At 48.3% G+C, this 20,466-nt stretch overlaps 6 protein-coding genes across 6 annotated transcripts; 1 reads left to right on the top strand and 5 right to left on the bottom strand.

Moving 5' to 3' along the window:
• Positions 1–1,637: 1,637 nt before the first annotated feature.
• Positions 1,638–3,294, top strand: ONS95_005513 (uncharacterized protein; the record flags this gene model as incomplete). The annotated part of the gene is made up of 6 exons (XM_058498924.1): positions 1,638–2,169; positions 2,232–2,281; positions 2,347–2,428; positions 2,577–2,931; positions 3,020–3,087; positions 3,149–3,294. The coding sequence occupies 6 exons, from the start codon at positions 1,638–1,640 to the stop codon at positions 3,292–3,294; spliced, it is 1,233 nt and encodes a 410-aa protein (XP_058351191.1).
• Positions 3,295–4,039: 745 nt separating this feature from the next.
• Positions 4,040–9,191, bottom strand: ONS95_005512 (uncharacterized protein). Its single transcript, XM_058498923.1, has 4 exons — positions 8,727–9,191; positions 8,271–8,677; positions 4,342–8,225; positions 4,040–4,276 (listed from the first exon to the last, which is right to left on the bottom strand). Exons 1-3 carry the CDS (start codon positions 8,861–8,863, stop codon positions 6,046–6,048), a joined length of 2,724 nt encoding a protein of 907 aa, XP_058351190.1. The 5' UTR covers positions 8,864–9,191; the 3' UTR covers positions 4,040–4,276; positions 4,342–6,045.
• A 2,480-nt stretch (positions 9,192–11,671) lies between these two features.
• ONS95_005511 (uncharacterized protein) lies at positions 11,672–13,282 on the bottom strand (the record flags this gene model as incomplete). Its single annotated transcript, XM_058498922.1, has 2 exons — positions 11,672–12,884; positions 12,939–13,282. The coding sequence occupies 2 exons, from the start codon at positions 13,280–13,282 to the stop codon at positions 11,672–11,674; spliced, it is 1,557 nt and encodes a 518-aa protein (XP_058351189.1).
• Positions 13,283–14,125: 843 nt separating this feature from the next.
• On the bottom strand, positions 14,126–14,978 carry ONS95_005510 (uncharacterized protein; the record flags this gene model as incomplete). The annotated part of the gene is made up of 2 exons (XM_058498921.1): positions 14,126–14,628; positions 14,762–14,978. The coding sequence occupies 2 exons, from the start codon at positions 14,976–14,978 to the stop codon at positions 14,126–14,128; spliced, it is 720 nt and encodes a 239-aa protein (XP_058351188.1).
• Positions 14,979–15,088: 110 nt separating this feature from the next.
• ARG4 (argininosuccinate lyase) lies at positions 15,089–17,562 on the bottom strand. Its single transcript, XM_058498920.1, has 2 exons — positions 17,112–17,562; positions 15,089–17,012 (listed from the first exon to the last, which is right to left on the bottom strand). Exons 1-2 carry the CDS (start codon positions 17,368–17,370, stop codon positions 16,072–16,074), a joined length of 1,200 nt encoding a protein of 399 aa, XP_058351187.1. The 5' UTR covers positions 17,371–17,562; the 3' UTR covers positions 15,089–16,071.
• A 501-nt stretch (positions 17,563–18,063) lies between these two features.
• Positions 18,064–20,212, bottom strand: ONS95_005508 (uncharacterized protein; the record flags this gene model as incomplete). Its single annotated transcript, XM_058498919.1, has 2 exons — positions 18,064–19,287; positions 19,337–20,212. 2 exons carry the CDS (start codon positions 20,210–20,212, stop codon positions 18,064–18,066), a joined length of 2,100 nt encoding a protein of 699 aa, XP_058351186.1.
• Between the last annotated feature and the right edge of the window lie 254 nt (positions 20,213–20,466).

Raw genomic sequence — 20,466 nt, 5'->3', positions numbered from 1 at the left:
TTCCCACTATCTATGGCCTAGGCCTTGCACATGTTCACGGCAGACGAAAGAAATCCTCTCCAGGTCGATCAATCTGACAAGTTTGGATATCGGGCTGATCGAAGCCTGCTTGAGAACGAGACAGTGATAAGCCTTGATCTGATCTGCCCTCCTCGGTAAAAATGGACGGAAGTGTATATTGATACTGTCACATGACCAGAACACATGAAGACAACGATCCTCCCCAGTCTCGAATAACACATGCGCATCGGGAGTTCATCTTATTCACATGCCTCATCAGGGTCTCATATCGTGCAACAAATCCCCTCTCCAGGACCAGCCACCAGGGAAAGCCGGGCATCATGATCACTCAGAACCAAGCATTAAGCGAGCGCGATCCAATAGCCATTACCAGTGTCCACATTCACCTCCATGATCCATCTTATCACTTTATTGTATCAAGACATCACCACGTCCCAATAATATGTCGCCACAATAGGCCCCCGCCTCGCATCTCCCCGGACCCCGAGCATCATATCGCTTCGCTCGTAAATCAATCTCCGAAACAGAACGAGTGTCCAGTAAAAGTTTATTCTCACAAACTTTAATTCCCAAACACCAGACCGCAAAAAGGTGCATGTAGGTTGGTAGGTTCATCCTTTTGCTTGTGTAGAAAGTTCCTTGGCTGGAGTTGGTTACAGCTGCTCTGGTGACCGCTTGATCGAGTCTGGAAGGGCTTGTAGTCTCGCTTGGTTTGACGTGAAGGTTTGGAAGTCGAAATAGGCTTTTCGAGAGTTTCTAGCGTGTTTTGTCACACACCAAGCCCGTCTGATATTTTCTTGGATTCTTGCGTCTGCCATCAAGAGGATTGCGTCTAGTGGCACGGAATCTTGTCTGAAAGTTGGCAGAAGCATACTGCAACTTTAAATTTCCTGTCATTGACGTCGGTGGAAGTATACTTTCTGGTTCAATTTCCGCCTCTCTGTCAAGTGCAGCTGCTGGCGGCAGATGAATACTGAAAATATCGCATAGCCTTGCGGATCTGTATACGTTTAAACACAGGAGCCTCTTGCTTGCGTATCGCCTTCACACTGGCTTTGGCCTATTTCACTGAAGTATCAAAGTGGAAATGCTCAACGGCGACTCCTCGCTTAGCGTTTCGTGAGCCCGAGGCCGCGGCGATTCCGAGGACAAGAAGTCCTCCTGTTACAGTCCAGCACCAGCTTCGTCCAGTGTTGAACTCGTCTCAACAATGCAATTTGACTTTCTCAGTTTTGGATTAGCCTTTGCTTCACAATCGTCGATCATCTCATGTTCGGATGGCATTGTCAGCCGCTATACCATTGCCATGCCATTTGCGTGGAACTTGCTACACGCGAGAAGAGCATGTTGCAAGAGAGTATGTTGCAAGAGAGCCATAATATATAAGCTAGTATCGCCATATGATAGTTGTGTCATTTTCATCTCATCTTTATCTTGTTCACTTCATTCTTTTTGAGCTGGCTCACGTTCATTTCTTCCGCTGTCCGTTGTAACAGTCCTTCATTACTACTTACCTTCGTTCAATTACGCCCACAACTTCAGCAACATCGTCAAAACCAAGTACTCACTACACTTAATAAACTACTGATTTTGTCCCATCCCCACCGGCTGTAACCATGAAGTTCAACTCCACAACCCTCGTCTGCCTCCTCGCCGTCTCCGCCTACGCCTCACCCCTCCTTTCCCGGCACGAAAACCAAAAGGCTGAAAAGCCAGCAGCATGTGCAGTGCAAGCTCCAAAGGCTACCAATGCTGGCGCCAAAGCTGTCGAAGCCCCAAAGGCTGTTAAAGCCCCAAAGGCTGTCGAAGCCGCCAAACCTGCCGAAGCCGCCAATCCTGCCGAAGCATGCAAAGCTCCAAAGGCTACCAATGCTGGCGCCAAGGCTGTAGAAGCTCCCAAGGCTGTTGAAGCCGCCAAGCCTGCCGAAGCATGCAAAGCTCCAAAACTATCTGAAGGTGCAGCAAATCCAGCCAAAAATGCTACTGCACCAGCGGACACCGCTGAGCCAGCTAAAAACGGAACGGCAACCGGAGATGCAACGACTGGTGCTGCTGTGCTTCCTGATGGAAGGATTGCTCAAGACGCGGTGCCTGAAGACTTCAATGTTTTGGCGAGTAAATTCAAGAGTGCTGTTGTGAAGGGAGATGGTATGTATTGCGCTTATAGAGAAGGTCAAGATCTAGAGCTTCGTCTTTCTAACTGTATGCAGGCCTTGTCTTCAGTGACATTATTGCATTCCCGGACGTTACTCAGTCACTTGTAAGTATTTCACTTTCTACATTACAGCTTTCAGGTGGTTCCAATGATAATTAACATTTCAATAGTTCGACGTTGCCACAAATACAAAAGCTTTCTCGGTATCCATCGACGACAAATCCATATTCGTCCCTAAGGGCGGCGCTCCAGGTCAGCATCATCTTATTTTTAACTCCTTATATCAGGGACCCAATTGGATCTCCATGGGTCTCATCTCGGGATTAAGAGAAAATTACACCTATTCTCAGCTGCAAAGATTTCTCAAAGTTATAGAATCAATTTCTAATCATTTGAATAGATGCGCTAGTTCGCCGCGCCGACCTCCTCCCTAGTATCGCCTCCACACTCAACAACGTCGCCACCACTGGCAAGAAGACCATGCACTTCTCCTTCCAAGAATCCACGGCCTCGCCCCTAGATCTCACGCACGACTACCAAGTCGCTTTCCTCGAGACGGCCGACTTCGCTACGCACCAGTTCGATGTCCGAGTTGGCAAAGTCGTAGACGCTGCGGCGGGATCTCCCGGTGCTGACGGTACGAATATCGTCGTCAATGGGAATAACAAGAACGCGGCTGGCGTTCAGACGCTATTTTCCACTCCATTTACGGCAGGTTTCCATAACTTTGCGCTTGAGATGGATTTTGATCAGAAGTGAGTTCACCAGGTTACCGCATTCAGACATGTTTCATCCATGATGAAATGAGGGTGAAAGTGAAAAATTGCTAACATGTGTGAATAGTACGATCCAAGTCTTCCACAGCACAGAGAACAATCCCTTGGAACAAGTCACAGAGGCTCTACCCAATGGTAAGATACCCCCCAGCCCTGGCTCTCATCATCACCCAAAACTCTTACTAACAATCAGCAGACAACTCTGGAAACGGTGAGTACCACTTCGGAGTCCTGAAGAACCCACTCGCTGGTCAGCAACCTCCGATCGCTACCTCTGAAGCCGTGGTATTCGGAGGTATTTTCATGCAAGATACCGCCGCCGAAGCCGTGTTGTTGCAGTAGAATACCGTGTAGAAAGCGAAGGGTAGGAGTAGACAGGATGCAATGAACCAACAAGAGAAAGACGTCTAGCTAGGTCACGGTGTCAATTCAGTCAAAGTAGCAGCTTGAAATCAAAGAACGTAAGTGTACGACTCAATATGATGTTCGTCCTTGATCCCGATTCCATCTCCTGGTTAGCATATGATGCCGATCAGAAGATCACTAGGTTCCTGTTACCCTCGGTTCTTTGCATCCGTCAATTATCGGAATATTCCATCCCTCATTCCAAAGGCTCCAACAAGGGACTGATATTCACATGAAAGTTACGACGGATGTTTCCTCCGCTACCACACAGTCACCCCACATTGCACCCCCAAAATAGTATCGGAAAACAAAGAACAGCAGAGCGTCGTACGCCACCCAGTGATTGTGGCGGAATCGAATTGTGAAATCGACCAAGGGATATCTGTCTTGGAATGAAGAGATAAAGAATCTACAAGCCTCGTAGGATGTCAAATGATTTATGTAGTTGAGCAGGCCGAACAATGGATGTATATTTTGAAGCATATAGACAAAGACGAGGTAGCCCCGTATAAGGTCCAATAGTTATTGAATGGCTGAGTAAAGTCGGACAATAAACATGTCTCAAAAGAACTAGGCAAAGATAAGATGAGCCCCGTAAGAAGTCCAACCACTATGAAATGGTAGCATAAAGTTGACAATAAAGATGAAGCTAAATGAATAGACAAAAATAATTCAAAGATTCGTAAATTACTTAATTGTTTATAATTGTATGCATGTGCAGAAAAAGGCGAATCAGGTATCGTTAGTTTCAGGTATTTCTCTTTAGCGATGTCTACTTGTGGGTCCTAATATAATCAGCCGGTTCGATATACTTGTTCGCATGCATGCCTCTATCATCTTCGTCATCTGCAGGAGTTCTGGATTGGGGTCGTCGATAGGCACAAGATGGTCACAGGTGATGCCATAATGATCAATCATCCTGAACGCAGAATGCATATTAGTGTACGATCCTAGAGACAGGCAATCTATCAGATAGTCACCTACGCATGCGGTCTGGCTTCTCCCAGACAACCTTAACATTCATCACGATTCATGAATGACATTCGGGAGTGTAAACTTGAACAATAAAAATGCTTCAAATAAATATACAACGGAAGCACAGCATCGTAGGATGCCCACTCATATGAGGGAACCAGATTATGAACATAATGAACTTGAAAAGTAGGCATTCATGCCATGAAGTAAACAGAGGGAGAGTAAAAGAGCCTCGTAATGAGCCCAATCATTATATTTGAAAGAGTAAGTCGGACGATAAAATGTCTTTGAAGTATTAGAGATTACAAAGGGAGCAGCAGGCTTCGTATCCGGCCCAATCAGCTGACATCCGGCACCAAATGCCATCAAACCGTCTTGTGTTACACAGAACCAACACCAACCTCAGGTTCCCAATCCCTTCACAATTCGGTCCCGCTCAAGCGCTCCGCGCCCATCCATCAGATAATCCCAAAGTCGAAAGGCGGTTGGCCAACTGTACGATTTGGTGAAAGGCACCAAGTGGGCAAGTATGAACTAAGTCACAATCCCAACCATCCTTGCACTCATAGCTTCCCTCTCCAACCGCCTCAAGTACTCAATCTCACTCCTATCCCTCGATACCTCAGGCGGTAAGTGCAAACACACGCCCGGCATATGCACTTCCACTTCCTCCCAGTAATCATCCCATTCATACTCCCCACCAAACGATGTATCGCCTTCTCCTCTCCAGCCGTCCTCTCCCTCACTTCCGCTTTCTCGACGCTCATGCTGATCTCGCCGTTTTCGGTGTTGTTGCTCATGATCTTGATGATGATGCTGGTGATGCTCTCCCTCTCCTGGTTTCACCACGTGGACATTGGAGAATGAACTTCGCAGCCTGTGGAAGAGACGTGTCGGGCGGAGAGGTAAATGGGGAAGGGATTTTGTTGCGAGAGATGCGAGAGATGTGCGGCGTAAGGGCCAGGTAAGGTGCTTTTGTATTGGTATACTGGAGTGCGTATGTGGAGGGGGACGGGGTGTGGCTAGACAGCTCGAGGATTGCGTGAAGTGCTCAGTGAGATTTTGAGTTTCAATGTAATCGCTCTGATCTTGATGTTGATGATGGTGGTGGTGACGGGATGATTTTGGAGAGAAAGGATCCATGAACGGAAGTTTGGAAGGTGATATATCTGAAATAGGCGAGAGTTGAGGTGCTGTTCTGGATCGGGTGAGTATGCTAGGTCGAGGCATGGTGTCTTGTGGGTAGAAAAGAGGCATTTGTGCATAATGAGATTCAGGTCTGGATGTAGATGATATATATGGGAGAGGGGTAGGAATTGAAGACGGCTAGTTATGCTTGTAATTCTGTGGGGAGTAAAAACGTAGAAGTTAACATCGATAGGGTTCTTCAAAACGGGCCCAACGCAATCCGTTCCTAGACATATATACCCTGCAACTCAGAAATGTTGCTGTACTACCAATGATGAAATTCCCACGACAAAACTTTCCACTCACGATCCTGCGTGGCCATGTCGAGACGAACTCCTTTGTAGGCATGCCTGCTCCCTGGGATAGAGTTTAGAGCAAGTCAAATATGCCCCTTTGTCTTTATACGTGGTTGGGAGCGTGACCTAAAATGGAAGTTCTCACGGCCATTGTTGCATTCTTCTGGACTTAAAGGATAGGGAGGGATAAGTTGCCGCATTCCTCATTAATCTGGGGTAGATTCCTCATTCAATCGATCTCCTCGATTCTTGGCCTCACGTGCCCACTCGTATCTTCGACCCCTCGAGGTGTGATCCTCAGCCCTGCCAGTTCTTTGATGTCGGTCTGATCGTTCTGTGGACGAATCAGAGCGTTGATTTGCCATCCCTCAAGACTCTCGATCACATCCTTGGCGTGCTCCCGAACCAAGCCATCGTCATCCGTGCTTGCTATGTACTCAAGCACTCTGCGAACGTCATCAAGACTTTGACCGACAAAACCAAATCCCAACTTCTTACCTTCTGACCTCGCGGAATCTAGGGCCTTGACAAAATTCATGATGAGGAGGATAGCTGCACGACGTAGAATACCCTTCTCTGACTCTGGCTCAAGAGTAAGGACATGAATGCTGAGATCAACTGCAGTGGATATCAAATTTGGTCCGATGCCTTCGACATTTGCTTCAATGCCCGAGCCGAGAATAGCGAGTGCCGATGCTCGTATCCGAACATCTTCCTGTCCACGTTTGCTTTCCCAACCGACGATGATCTGCGCCAGTATCTCGTTATCTTTTTGAGTCTCTGTGTCGAGGACTTCGTCAAGTTGGGGAACTTCCCCTCCCCAGGCCTCGTCAGCGTCACTGTTCTGTTTCCGCTTAAGCTTGTTTTTCTTGATTTGCTGTTGCTCGGTCTTCGGCCTATAACCTCGACGTCCAGCAAGGAAGATAAGACCTTCACAGACGAACTTCGATGTGTCGCCTACAAATGCGAGGTAGTTGCTTTGGATAACTTGGAGAAGCGCCTCACCAAGTCGAAGTCGCTGATCGAGTTCGCTCTCTTCTTGTGAGTCGACATATCGATCGGTGAGATCTTTCATAACAGATTTTGGATGCTTTTGAGAAAGCTGGATAAAAGACTTGATTGTCCGCAGATATATGTACTCTTCATTGTCCTGGAGAAGAGACGAGAAGAGAACCAGAAGGGCTGGTATATCCAAAATTGGGCTGCTTGACCGAATCAAACTCGACAACAGCTCCAGCCCTTGAACCCGGACTGGCGGTGGAGAGTCTATCGCCGTCAAATATGACATTGCAAGACTATAACTCTTTTTGTCCTCGACTTGCCGATCTGTAGGCGTGCTCATGTTGATACCTTCTGGCTCGTTGTTCCGAAACCTCAGTAGCATCAGAAGATTGTGCGCAGTCGAGGAGACTTCCAGTCTCTTGCGACATATGGAGCCAAGCGATGCTTCCACAGATGCCAGGCAGGGCCCAAGATCGTTCGTGACTAGAAAGTTTGGAGACGTGAGGACAGTATTGAGAAGACTCATAGCAACAGCAATCGTATCCTCACCAAGGTCACTGTGGGTAAGGAAATCTAATAGAACTCCATTGACAAGCTCAAGTACCTGGTGCGAGTCATTCACGAGGTTCTCGGGAAAAGTATTCATCATTTTTCGCATGACCGTGACTTCAATAAAGGTTGTCTCGATATCTTCGTCAATGCTTTTGTTGAACTGACCGACCTGGGTGATAACATGTGGCTTATTGGCTCTGGCCGTATTTGAAAGCCACTTCTTGCAGAGATTCATGAAAAGCTTCGATATGTCTGGTTTCACATCAGGCATATCTTGGAGTAAAGATATGAAAGCATCGCTAGCAAGGCCGATGTAGACATCATCGAATGCAGTTCGGGCTGCGTGGGAGACTGATGGGTTCACCTCCACGATGAATATACCACCAACGTCATCAGAGCTATACTCCCAGCCTTTCTGCCCTGCTCTTGCCCTGCCTTTGAAGGTCAGATTTTGTAGGATATTTGTTAAAAGACTGAATGTAGACGGCGGTCCAGACTGATCTGATATATCAGTCTGGCCTGGAGATAATTGTATCAATACTTTTAGAAGCTTCCTTGCTGATTCGCAGTATCTTTTAAGTGTTTGGTCATTCCCATGGCGCCAACATGAGAGCGCCCACAGAGGCAAAAGGACAGGGCGCAAGAGGCGCTTTGAGAGAGCAGGATGAGGATGTGAGGTTAGTAGTGTGGATAATCTCTGTAGTCCTTTGGATACCTCCAAAGCAGAGACAAGTACTCTGCGGGCTCCAACTGTCTCGATGAGTTCTGCCGGACTGTTTCTAGCTTTGGGAGAAGCCAAAGTAGGATCAAGGGCCGATAACATAGGCTCAATAAATCTATTCCATCCAGGAGTTCCTTTGGCAGTTAGTCACCATTTGGCCAGACTCCAGACAGGCATACCTGGTGCTCCGTATTGCTTCCGACCCAAAATGCCAAATCCGATGACAAAAGCAGCAGCTCTGTCCATCTCAGGTTCCCCGTCACCATCCAGGAGGGATAAAAGCTGTGGCGCAATACCTCCAAACCAGTCCTCGGCTGACATCCCAGCTGGGGGAGATGAAAGCAGTCGGGATATAGCATTGAGTGCTTCATGAGAAATATCAGCTCCTCGTCCTGTATTTGCAGGTGCTGTGCTGCTCGAAGTACTTGGATGCACTGAAAGCACAAACTCGATAGTATGTTGGACTCCACGATGCCGCAACGGTAACCGTGCAAGAGCCGAGATAAGAGGCGTACGTAGCCATGGCTGTACTCGGCCAGGTTGAATGAGGAGGTTCAAAACTGGTATCAGGGCCAGTGTACCTGAGCTGTAGGAGTTTAATAGATGCCTGAATTCAAAAAGCAATGAATACTTACCTTCCCAAAAGGGAGTTGAATTTTGAGATGTTTTCCTGCCTTGATTCTTTGGGTATCTCAGGATCGAAGGCATGCTTTCCACATTGCAAAATACTATCGACCAGAGGCGGTTGAGTTTTCCGGTCTTGGTCTGCCATGTTGACGGATTCTAGGCTTTTGCAACAGTTCAAAAGTGGCTTTCTATCTTCGCAGCTCCTGGATCAGGAACTTTGATCGGATTTTGTGAGAAGCCTGAAGCTCGGGGCTCGAAGCTCGAAGAGATTGCCTTCAGGCAGTTTTTGCTATGGCGCTTGCATGACGCTCGAGAGTGCAAGTTCTGTGTATTTAAGGCTCTCAGAATAACTAGAGACTTGTAGAGGATCAATCGAGAAAGGAGAAAATCGTAGATATGTATGCAAATTCCGAAAGATTCCAAGATGATATTGAGACGACGGCGGCCTGTAGCTGACATGGAAGTTTGCCCGCCTTCTACAATGCTCACGTGCTTTGGCGGTTCCCTGCATGCTTGGCATCTGACGCGTTTAATATTTCAGTCAGTTCGCGTCTCCAACTTCTTTCTCCTCTTCACGTCCACTCCAACTACTCCCTCTCAAATGTCAATTGCAGTGCTCCGTAACTCCTTCTACTATCGTCATATTTGTATCTCTACCCCGGTTGATCTCAACTAGCAACAGCTTCAAAACTCAATTGCAGCACCAAACACCCATTTCACCTCCGTGAACACTACCGGATGCCTCCTACCATGCGCGACCACGAAGCTTCTCTCGCTCCCCCGGGCGCCCACAAACCAAGCAGCTCACCCTCCCAACAGTCCTCTGATACCACCTTCTGAAAGGAAGCGTCGGAATCAGAACTTAACCCTAAGTATTTGTTGGTTCTAGCTTTGCGGTCATAGTTGTTTCTCCGGATTACTAGGGCCCCACCGGCAGAGTGATGACTGTAATGCCGAAAGGCGGCGCGGTCTGATCTTTGCTTGGGGTTTGAAAGGCCGGAGGGATAGTCCAGATGTCGTGAGACACAAAACAGATTTCTCCTATGAGCCGTTCTGGTGATACCTCCATGTGGAGGAGCTCGTCAGGGTCTTCGGCTGGGCGTTATACTCTGATCATTATGGATCGTCTTCGTCGATGCGAACATGGATGGCTTGAGGAGGAGATGTGATGTGGGAGTGGTCAGGCGCTTCCTTGAGGAGTAGTCTTTGGGATCTTCACCAAACTGTTGAATCGGTCAACGCGGTCTCTACAAACTCAAATGGCAACGTGACTGGAGCTCTTTTGGAACATCTGGCTGGGCACAGTATCCATTTTGGAAGTCTACAAACAGACTGTCTCTACTGCACGTGTTTCCACTTCCTCACGGTCGTGGCTTGGTCTTGATCTCACTCGCCCGAACCACTTGTTCTTCAGGTGTCGCGAGATTTCAAGAATCTTCAAACAGAAACACATTGCTTGAGACGGTCCCTCAACGTGCTTCGGCACAGCGAAGCTTCGGCGTATTGGCTATGCCCCTGAGTCATGGTATCTCAGCTGATCACTCCTTTCATGGCGTCCTAAGAGATGGGGCCGCGCGGTTAAAGCAGTGAAGATGTCCCGTACCTCTCCTATTCCACGCAGCTTCTGCAGCAAGGACATTCCATCCAACCTCTCCCCGCTACCAGAAACTCGCGTCCAATGCGCAGTCAGCTCACAAGGCCATTGCCGCGGCAGCAGCCACAGGCTTTGTCACACTGTGTGATCCTGATCAGCCGCATCAACTTTCTCCCATAGGCTCGGCCCTATGGTGACGGAAGACGCCAACACAACGTCTCTCATCCTTGCGGTGTTTGACACAAATATCTCTCCGTCCCATCTCGCTAATAGATGGAAACGGCAGAGACGACATGCGGCTTTTGTTGATGTCTTTTGTTCGCCATTGCCCTGCTTCGATTTCGAGGCTGAGGAAACATAAAACTAATCTCAGATGGTACTGCTATTCAAACCGAGAGAAGCCTCGTCGGTCACGCTGAGGTACCCGAGTGTCCTTGGCTCGGTCTTTTGAGTGTCCGGTTCACTGCGAGTTTCGAGGTAAGCTGAAGCTGGAGAGACGGATCAATTTGTTTGGGTGGGATACAATTATGGGACTTGCTGATCGGAGTTCTGGAGTGCGAAAGACTGGATGCTGTGGTAGGAACGTCCAACTTGAGTCATACTGCATCTACAAACTTGGTTCACTTCATACAGGAAGGGAGGACTTCAATCGGCGTCCGGGATGGGACCCATCTCGCGTTGGAGTCAAAGCTTAGTGCTTGTCTGTTCTGGGGAGCGCAGAGCGATGTGCCCGACTTCTTGTTTGGAGTGTGCTTCTTTTATAGTGCTGTGGTGGGTTATGGACGTTCTTGGGTTTGGATGTTACTCTTTCTGGTTGGCCTATCGAAGGACAGACCCTGTGGTGGGTAGTCCTGGGCTGCTCTCTTGTCTGGTGATTCGGACTTGAGGCAGCCCCTCCTCTCGGGGGGATAAGTCTACCTTTCTATATGTTCAAGTTGATAGGGTGCTAACATTGCCGTAGGTTTCGCACCTCGGCTGGGTGGAAATGGAGATGTTATGCGGAGGGAGGGGGCGGGCAAAAGGATTGTTTAGGGCTGCCGTGCTTGTTATCCAATATAATTTCGAGGCAATGGGGCATTCATTCGAACTCGTCGATCAGGAAAAGAGCCGGCTGGTGAAATGCGACTTGGGACAGTTTGGGATTGAAGAAACAAGGACAGCACAGTATAACAGAAATGTGTTGATGCTGGACCATGCTACTCAAAAATTCTTGATTTGAAGTATATACTGTAACCATACAATAATCGCCTTCTGTCATTTTCGTTATATCCAATCATCTCCATGCATAATGCAGAAAACCCGTCATCCAATTGCCCCAATAACTCCAAAGCCGAAATGCAAACTACTACTGGCACTTACTTACAAACCCCCAAACACCGCTGCAAAAATCATAACCAGCCCAGCCATCACAACCTTCCCGGTAACGTCCACTCTGCCTCCCGCACTCTTCTTACTCAGGCCGAACGGCAGTCCTTGGTAACTAAACGTAACATCTTGCTTCACCGTCGCATTTACACACTGCCCATTCATGATATCCAAGCCCCTCAAATCGTCGGGCACATTGAAGAACATATAAGTGCTATTATCCAAGCCCTTGAACCCAGACGTATCATACGGAAACTTATCGCTTGAATCCGTAGATGATGTGTTACGCAGGAAAATGCATTGCACTTGGCCGGGGTATTCGGTTGCCATTTTCGGATAGTCCTTCATCACGTCCGAGTTGGACGTGTCGGCCACGAGGATGAACTTTCGGTTTGGATAGGTCTGGAAGATGCGGTCGAGGAGGTATTTGCGGATGGAGAGTGTCGCGGATACGTCTGAGAAGTTGAGGGGACGAGTATCGAATGATCCTCCAGGGTAGGTCTTGTAGATGAAATCCATATAATTGCGAGTTACTTGCTCAGGAGTAGTCGTGAGGTAGTGGAAATGGAAATCGGGAATGCTTTGGCTCCAGTTTGCATATATTTCCGGCATGTTCATCCAAGGGACGAAAGCGCGGGCAAAGGAGTTTAAGAGACCTTCTGCAGGGTCGTAGATCTTGGTGATGCGGAGAATGTCGTCGATGTCTGAGATGATTGTAAGGCCGACGGTTGGTACTAGATAGGAGGTTGCATTTCCAGTGTCTGTTCCCGTGGCGTAGATGTTCAGCCGCTGGAGGTTGGTTGTGGTGTTTCCAGGCTTAAGGAATCCACCTGGTCCGGAGACATTGGCAATTGGAAGGAATTGATCAAAATCTCCCTGATCTGTAGTCTGTCCAACAAGTGTGATGTTTTGCGACCCTCCGCCTGGAGTAACTGCATTACTGCCTCCACTTGTACCATCGTTGCCCTGGCTCGACGCGGGCTCGATATTGAATGAGACATTTCGATCTCCTTGCTGGACAACGAAGATCTCAGCCGTCAAGTTACGAGCTTGAGTCTGTTGTGCGGGTGGGAGGTCTTCGATTTTCGTTCCGATCAGGAAGACGTTTGCGAGGTCATTGAGCTTCGATTCGGAAATGTTGGGCTGTTTGAATACGTTCCCGCGGAATCGAAGGTTCCATCCTTGTTCTGTCCAGTTGGCGTAGGATCTGGCACGCCATTAGTGATGCTCTGAGCTCCATGCTGTACGTCAAATAACCTACGGTATGTTCAAGACTTGTGTAGGAGCTGCATCCAGATCTCCATCACTTATGCTCAAGCTGCTTTGGACTGCCGTTCCTGTCGGGAAGTCCTGGAAGAAGTTGGGTACTCCCGAAGCAACATATGAAGGGAACGATCCCAGGACACTCTCCACATAGCTTCCTGCGCCTTTAATCGAATCGAGAAGATCGCGGTTTTGGACTCTGGTAGGTGTTCTATCGGTCAATGATGCACGAGGTGTGATCATAGGATGTGGAACTGCCACTGGAACAGCCACAGGAGTTGGAGCTGGAAATGCGAGTGCCACTGGAAGCACAAGCAGTGCGATTCGAGCAAGGGACAACATCTTGGCTTCGACAGCAGTAAAATGGAGGTCTCTTGGCTGCGGGGATCCAATCGGGGCTTGATCTGACACAAGGTGGAGCGGTGCGACTGGGCGAAAGCTTTGTTCAGAGCCAAGTGCAACGGTCTACCAATACTCAACAACTAAGATGCACGACCACGAAGAATCCCTCTCACTATCGTCGAGAGAAAGGACGGAGAAGAAAAGAAAGGAGAAAGAGAGAGAGGAGACGAAGTGAGGTGAGACCACGATCACCTCGGTGGAAATTGGCGCGGGTAAATTGCTTATGAGGATTCGAGGGAGTTTGGCATAGCGAAGCTGGTTCCAAGGCAGCGTTCATGCCGCTCGTTTGAGGCTTGTTTACACGACGTCATGCTGCAGCTTGACTGTCAACAACCCTTTTCTCCCATGGATATCTACCAATTACCATCGCAATGAATGATTCTGAGACCGGGCTCTGTCAAAGTCTAAGTTTTCCAGGTTTGAAGGTAATTTACTCGCATGATATGTGCAGCAAATCGGATGTCGTGGGGATGGCACTGGCTCTGCTGATCGATCCCTGGTGGAAATCTTGATCTGTGGACGCCTCGCACCATATGCAAACGGTATGCAGGTACATCCTAGTAATTTATGTGGTTGGTATCGAGGCACGCGGCGTGGAGAGAAGAGACCCTGAAATGGAGGGAGATTGGTGGGAAGATTTGTGGTCTCCAAAAGGATTAGATTGATCGCAGTAAGTGCAAATGAGGCCCGACTTCTTCCAAGTATAGACAAGAATAACCTTCCTCATTGGAACACTTTTACCTGTGTATAGACGCAGGAATGTTGAAGCACAAAGTTGTACTTCTAACGCACGCTTCTCCTCCCTCTCCGTATCATCTTTAAGCACCCTTTCTCGTCCCCTCCCTCCGGATTAGGACACCAGGCAGGCTCCTCAATGATCATCCCCGTCTCATTGAGATAAGCAGTCAATTCCCTTCCAAAGTTTACCAAACCTTCCACACGCATCTCGTCGATTAGTTTGTTCTTCAACTTATGATACCTCTTTCTGAAAGCATTTGGTTTCCAGCGTCTTTCCTTCGCATCTTTCTTATTCGAGCATCGCAGATTGAAAGCGTGCGTGGAGTAGTAGCAGACTGCCATCTCGTTGAATTCTTGCACGTCTGTCCACTTTTGCCTGAGTTCTTGGTCTTTTTGCTCCGGTGTTTTGTCTTCTTCAGCGACGTAGGCGGCGATTGCTGCCCAGTACAGCTCTTTCGTTTTGCGGTCGTCCGTGGGAAGGAATGGTGTTGGGATCTTGACGTCCGACGGAAGAGATGGTGTGATAATGTCGTCGTGGTCGATGTGAACTATTGGAGTTAATGTCAGCAGATTCGTCTTGGGGAGCATCAAGCAGCTAGTCTGTTCCGAAGACCTCGAAAACCCGTTTGTCATTCTCCCATTTCCTAATGGCTCGGAACACTTTCGACGCAGCAAACATACCTTTCTTCATGTCCACAGGATATAGTTTATCAGAGCTGTCTGTCATAACATAATGTGCCCATGGTTCCTCACGCCAATTGTAAATCTGCGGATTCTTTGGTGGCAGTGGTTGAACTTTGTCTGCTCTGCGCTGAATCTGCGGAGCTTCCTTAGAGGGCACAGCAAGTGTGCTTGTAAAGGCTAATGAAGTCAGCACAGGTATTCGTCCGAAACGCATATTTGATGAACTGATTTGAAGGTTGGGAATTGACGAGTTTGTCGAGTGAGAAGCAAAAATCTGACTGGAGACAATAAGTAAGGACTGTGCCGAAAATTCAAGTTAGTGCACTTTATAATGTATTTTTCATTTTCCTACGCGCACTTTTGAATAATGGCAGGCGCGAATTGAGTCTTTCCGTTTTGAGATGGTTGCATGTTCAAATTCGGTACGCTTCAGCGCGAGTCTGATCCGTCCTTCCAACCACCCATGACCTACCTAAGCACATTTTGTCCACAAACGAGCCACGATCAAATACTTGAATTCAGTCTGATAGTGAGTGACTATCCAGTCAATCTTAGAACTAAAACATAGCAAAGTCTCCAAATTCTATATGTCTTAGACGCGTGCAGCCACATATTCTATATGCCTAACTTGTGTTCAGATCGCTAGGAAACAGAAGTATCTATATCGTTTACAATATTTCTCCTCTGAGTTGTGTGTGAAATGCAGAAGCTGTGTTCCCGTCGCTATTGTTTAGATTGACCACAGAAGCAACAACGGGTGAGAGCTGAGTTGAGAATAAACATCCCGGATCTCTACTTTGACGAGATCCCCATGTTGTCTACCTCACACCACAGTACTTCATACATTTTGTGAATCACGATTGGCTCATGAGCCGAGTCATTTCTACTTTGGACATCAAACGTTTGATAATCTACGCTTTTGGCATCTGACACCATAAAACCCCACATTGCCCTGCAGAAATACTCCGTCATAATCAATAAACCATCAACTTGCAAGGTAACAGACACCGTTCTATATCTCTATCTCAGCTAGTGAACAGAGCAAGTCAAATCAAGTTACTCATGCATCAAAGGACTTCTTCAGTGCCTCCAGCTGCTCCAATACTGCGCTTCGGCTCGTGCCGCCTGTCGTCGACTTCATCTCAACAGAACGCTCATAGTCAAAGACGCTGAGAACATCAGCACCGAATCGCTTATCTACGCCTTGGAATTGCTCGACTGTGAGCTCGTCCATGCCTTTGTTCTCGTCTTCGGCTAATGCGACCATCCTGCCTGCTAGGTGATGAGTCTCGCGGAATGGGACACCTTTAACAATTAGTGCATGTTACCAGGAATAAGAACGGGTTGGAAATTTGTAACTTACCCTTACGAACAAGATACTCTGCAAGATCCGTAGCCAGCATATCTGGGCTGAGTGCCGCGCGCATCTTCTCAGGGTATACGGTAGCTGTAGCCAGGGACCTCGCAGCAATCTGCAAACTATCCTTCAACGTTTTAACTGTATCCAACATCGGCTGCACGCTCTCCTGCAAGTCCTTATTATATGTCGATGGAATACCCTTGATACTCATCATCAAACCGGCCATAGCGCCGAATATCCTCCCCGACTTGCCACGGAGCAGCTCTAGCGAGTCACTGTTCTTCTTCTGCGGCATGAGAGAGCTGCCGGTTGTGTATGCGTCTGCGAGCTTAACATAGCCGAACTCTAGGGAGCTGTAGATGATCAGATCTTCGGACCAGCGAGATAAGTGGCTGCCAATGGTGGCGGCACATTGCAGGACCTCCACGACGAAGTCTCGGTCGCCAACAGCAGACATGCTGTTCATGATGAGGCCTTCGAAACCGAGCTCCTTAGCCATGGCTACACGATCAATGCCAAAAGCATTACCAGCCACGGCACCACAGCCAAGCGGGGATTTGTTGACAGTCTTCTTTGTGAATCGGAGACGCTCGAGGTCCAATTGGAAGGCTACGGCGTAGCTGAGAAGCCATTGGCTCCATCGAATGGGCTGTGCACGTTGCAGATGTGTGTAGGCTGGCATGATGTAGTCGATATCCTGCTCGGCGCGCTGGGCAATGACCTTCAGCAGATCAACGAGGTACTCTTCGATTATGACCAACTCGTCCCGGAGCCACATTCGCATATCGGTTGCTACTTGGTCGTTGCGACTGCGTCCAGTGTGTAGCTTTCCTGCGATATGGGTGCCAATGATATCACCGAGGCGTCGTTCGTTCGCTGTGTGAATGTCTATACTTCCATTTCAATCAGCATTGGATTTCAACAAGAAGACCTCCACAAGGCCATGCGCCAATTGGCACACTTAGATCATAACTCAAGCTTACTTACCTTCATCTCCCGGGCGAGACACGAACTTGCCCTCCTCCCATTCCTTCATGATCTCCCCCAATCCCTTCTCAATCGTCTCGAACTCCTCTTGTGTAAGGATTCCCGTGTTGACATTCGCCCTGGCATATGCAATTGAGCCCTTGATATCCTGTGCGTACATAACGCGGTCGACGGACAGACTCTCATTGTACTGGTCCATTAACGGGTCCGAAGCACCTGTGAATCTGCCGCCCCACAGTCGAATTGGTTGTTGAGCCATGGTGGAGTGGAATTCGAGGATCTTTGTATTGACTCAGTGGGTTGGAGTGAAGATGAAGCTTCAATTGAAGTCAATTAGTGCGGATGTACGGCAAAATGATTGCAAGTCGAGCTTTAGAAAGTCGTTTGAAGGGAGGATGACTCAATAGCAGGTGCACAAATAGAGGGGTCAGTGAGGGGTCAGACAAGGGAAATGAAAATAATTGTGGTCAGGTTCCAGAAAAATTGCCCAGTCTGATCTCCCCCTGCTGCAGCCAGACCCCTGAAAGCGGGCGCCGGCCCCACATCAGCCTTGTCCAGTACCGAGTGACCTCCATCTGTACAAAGGTAGTGTAGAGGACCAGGGCAATGCGGTTTGGAAATTTTGCTGACAATTTCCATGATCCTCGTTTGGGCTTCGATTGACATCATTTTCATGTAACGAAAATACCGAGTCGTTCGACTGAACAATGATTAAGTAGGCATGTACAAGGGCAGAGTGTCAACCACCCTTGCTGCTAACCAATCGCTTCCAATGTCAACAAAATGAACTTGTAAGCATATCTTGTGAAGACATGTATTACTCATTGAAATTTCATGCTATCTAGTTTACAATATTGGGCAATGTGCTACAGCCATTCGCCTTCGTGCCCAGGGTATTTTATTCCGCTCCTTCTCTATGAAGCACTACAATCCTCCTAATAACAAGACATTCTCACGAAGCTGGCTTCGAAACCGTCAGGATATCAGAAGCCGTAACAAATGTCTCAATAGGAGGTCTCTCCGCGCTGACAACCTCCCCATTCTCAACGACTTTCTCAGCACTCGCCCCTGGTGCTACCGCATCCCCGTTACCCTCCTTGGCCACTTCAGAGGCCTGCTCGATCTCTCTACCAGCTTTCGCCTCTTCGGTGCTCATCCCCGTTGAGGTCGCAGCCTCGACGTCTGCTTTATTTTGTGGCACACCACTGCTGAACGTCCCAGAATTTCGGACATCGCTTGCTGGTGGTACGCCAATGACACTGGTGAGTGTTGTCATACTTGCGCTTGTCTGGTGTCCTTTTAAGGAGAATGGGAACGCGATCCCTTGTGCTTTTGGTCTCTTAAGGTCATATTCTTCATTGGGAGGTTGATTGATGAAAATGGCAGGAGTGTTGTTCGAGGACGAGGCTTCAGTAGAAGGTGGCTCTGTGGCAGCAAAGGTTGGAGTTAGATGCTCATCACGAGGTACCGCTCCGCCTTGCTGTTTCCGAGCTGCGAGCAGATTAAATGCTGGAGTATTCTCATCCACATCGCTAGCGTTGTCCGTTTGATGCTCATCTGTCACGGTTCTTCGGCGAGATCTGCTCCGGCTGTAGGTTGGCTTCTGACCCTTATCCATCTGGTGACCCTGCTTCGTCTTCGTGTCATCCAATGCTCTTGCACCAGCTCCATCTCCAGCTGAAGCCGTGTGTGTCTCCGGCGCTTTGTCCGCTTCCTCCTCTCGAACCATGGTCTTCTCGTCGTGCTTGCTTCCCCATAGAGCCCACAGACTCATTCCCATGCTCTTCTTCTTCCTCTCCTCTTTCAGGTCTTCTCCTGTCTTCCGTCTACCGGCCAAAGCAGAAGGTGGTGGAACTTCCCCATTCTCGAATTGAGAATAACCTTTTGCCATTTCCTTCGCTCGCTGTTTCTGCACCTTCCGCTTAGCAGATGAGAACTTCGTGTCCCATTCCTTCTTTGCATTCATCCACTTTTTGACTGGGCCTTCCTTGATGACGCCAACCTCACTAGATGGAACATTACATCCAGGCAGCTCAGAAGGTGGCTCCAAATTGAATATGTTGCCATGACGATCAACGCGCTGCCGAATCATGTGGTTCTTGAATGAAGGAAGAGGGTCTCCAGCCTTACCAACTTGACCAGCTGACTGCCTTGGGTCCACAGCTGCAGCTTTTTTCTGCAGTGTTGTCAGCATGCTAAATTTTAGATGGGGTAATCCTTCTTACCTGTTCAGCAGCATCTTCTTCGGAGTCGGTATCGGATTGAGAAATGATCGAGACATCATCGTCATCCAGAATCTCAATCTCGGTCTTCTGTGCTCTGGCAAGTGTCCAAGCACCGAACTGCGCAATCGACCTGTACATATACTTTGCAGGTCGAGTGAAACTGAGTGTAGGCGCCACATGGCACAGATCGTCCCAGAGTTGGAGCTGGACATCAGTTGGCTTCCAACGATTGACCTGGTTTCTGTTGTGATCGTGAGGGCTTTGATCAAGGTAAGCATCTCCTGGTGGGTACTTTGTTGGATTTGCGGCTTTATGAGCTAGATATATTTGCTCGTCTCTGAGCATTTCGCCGCCTCCTGTCAATATGAGTAGCGGAGGAAGGCCGCCTAAAGACGGCTGTAGGACTGGCGATACCAAGGGGTGAGAGATTAGCTGGTTCGAAGCATACATCTGAATCTGGTCTTTGATCTCGACTAATTTTCCATCAAGCATGATCGAAAGATTGTGGCCTATTCCTGGGACAGTATTCGCTGTTGGAACATCACTATTTGTGCCTGCAGCCGCTGTGTTGTTTTGTGTTCCGGGAGGTGGATTCTCATCCACGTGAAATCCTTGGACCGCATCTGCCTCAATCTGAGGGTTGTGATTGCTATTAGGATCTTTCTTAGCCAGATTCTTCACGATACCCTCCTCAATTGCCAAAAGGTCATCAGAATTCGGCGGTGGCCATGAAGGAGATGGCTTTTGATGAAAGCCATGAGGTGGAATATAATCTAGAGGATTATCTTCAGCCACACTGGGAAATGAATGGGTCAAATCCACCCATGGAGAGATTAGGATGGCTCCTGCAGGTAATGGAATGCCTCGATCACGCATGGTTACCAGCATACTGCAACTATTTAGCGAAGATCCGGAATTGTGTGAACAGCTTCCTACCTTAGAGCCATTCCTCCACCAGCAGAATCACCTGCCAGTATGATAGTGGTTGGGTCTTGAACGGTCAGGAGGTGAAGATATGCTGCTAAGCAGTCATGTAATCCACAAGGAAAGGGGAATTGGGGTGCCAATCGATACCGTGCTGCAAACATTAGAAAGTCCCGAAATTCTCAAAATTATAGTACTTACTACAA

This window comes from Cadophora gregata (genome assembly GCF_030347475.1).
Source record: "Cadophora gregata isolate MNR1 chromosome Unknown scaffold_16, whole genome shotgun sequence".
NCBI lineage: Eukaryota > Fungi > Ascomycota > Leotiomycetes > Helotiales > Ploettnerulaceae > Cadophora > Cadophora gregata.
The sequence above is the reverse complement of the archived record's forward strand: the minus strand, read 5'-3'. Positions and strand labels throughout refer to the sequence as shown.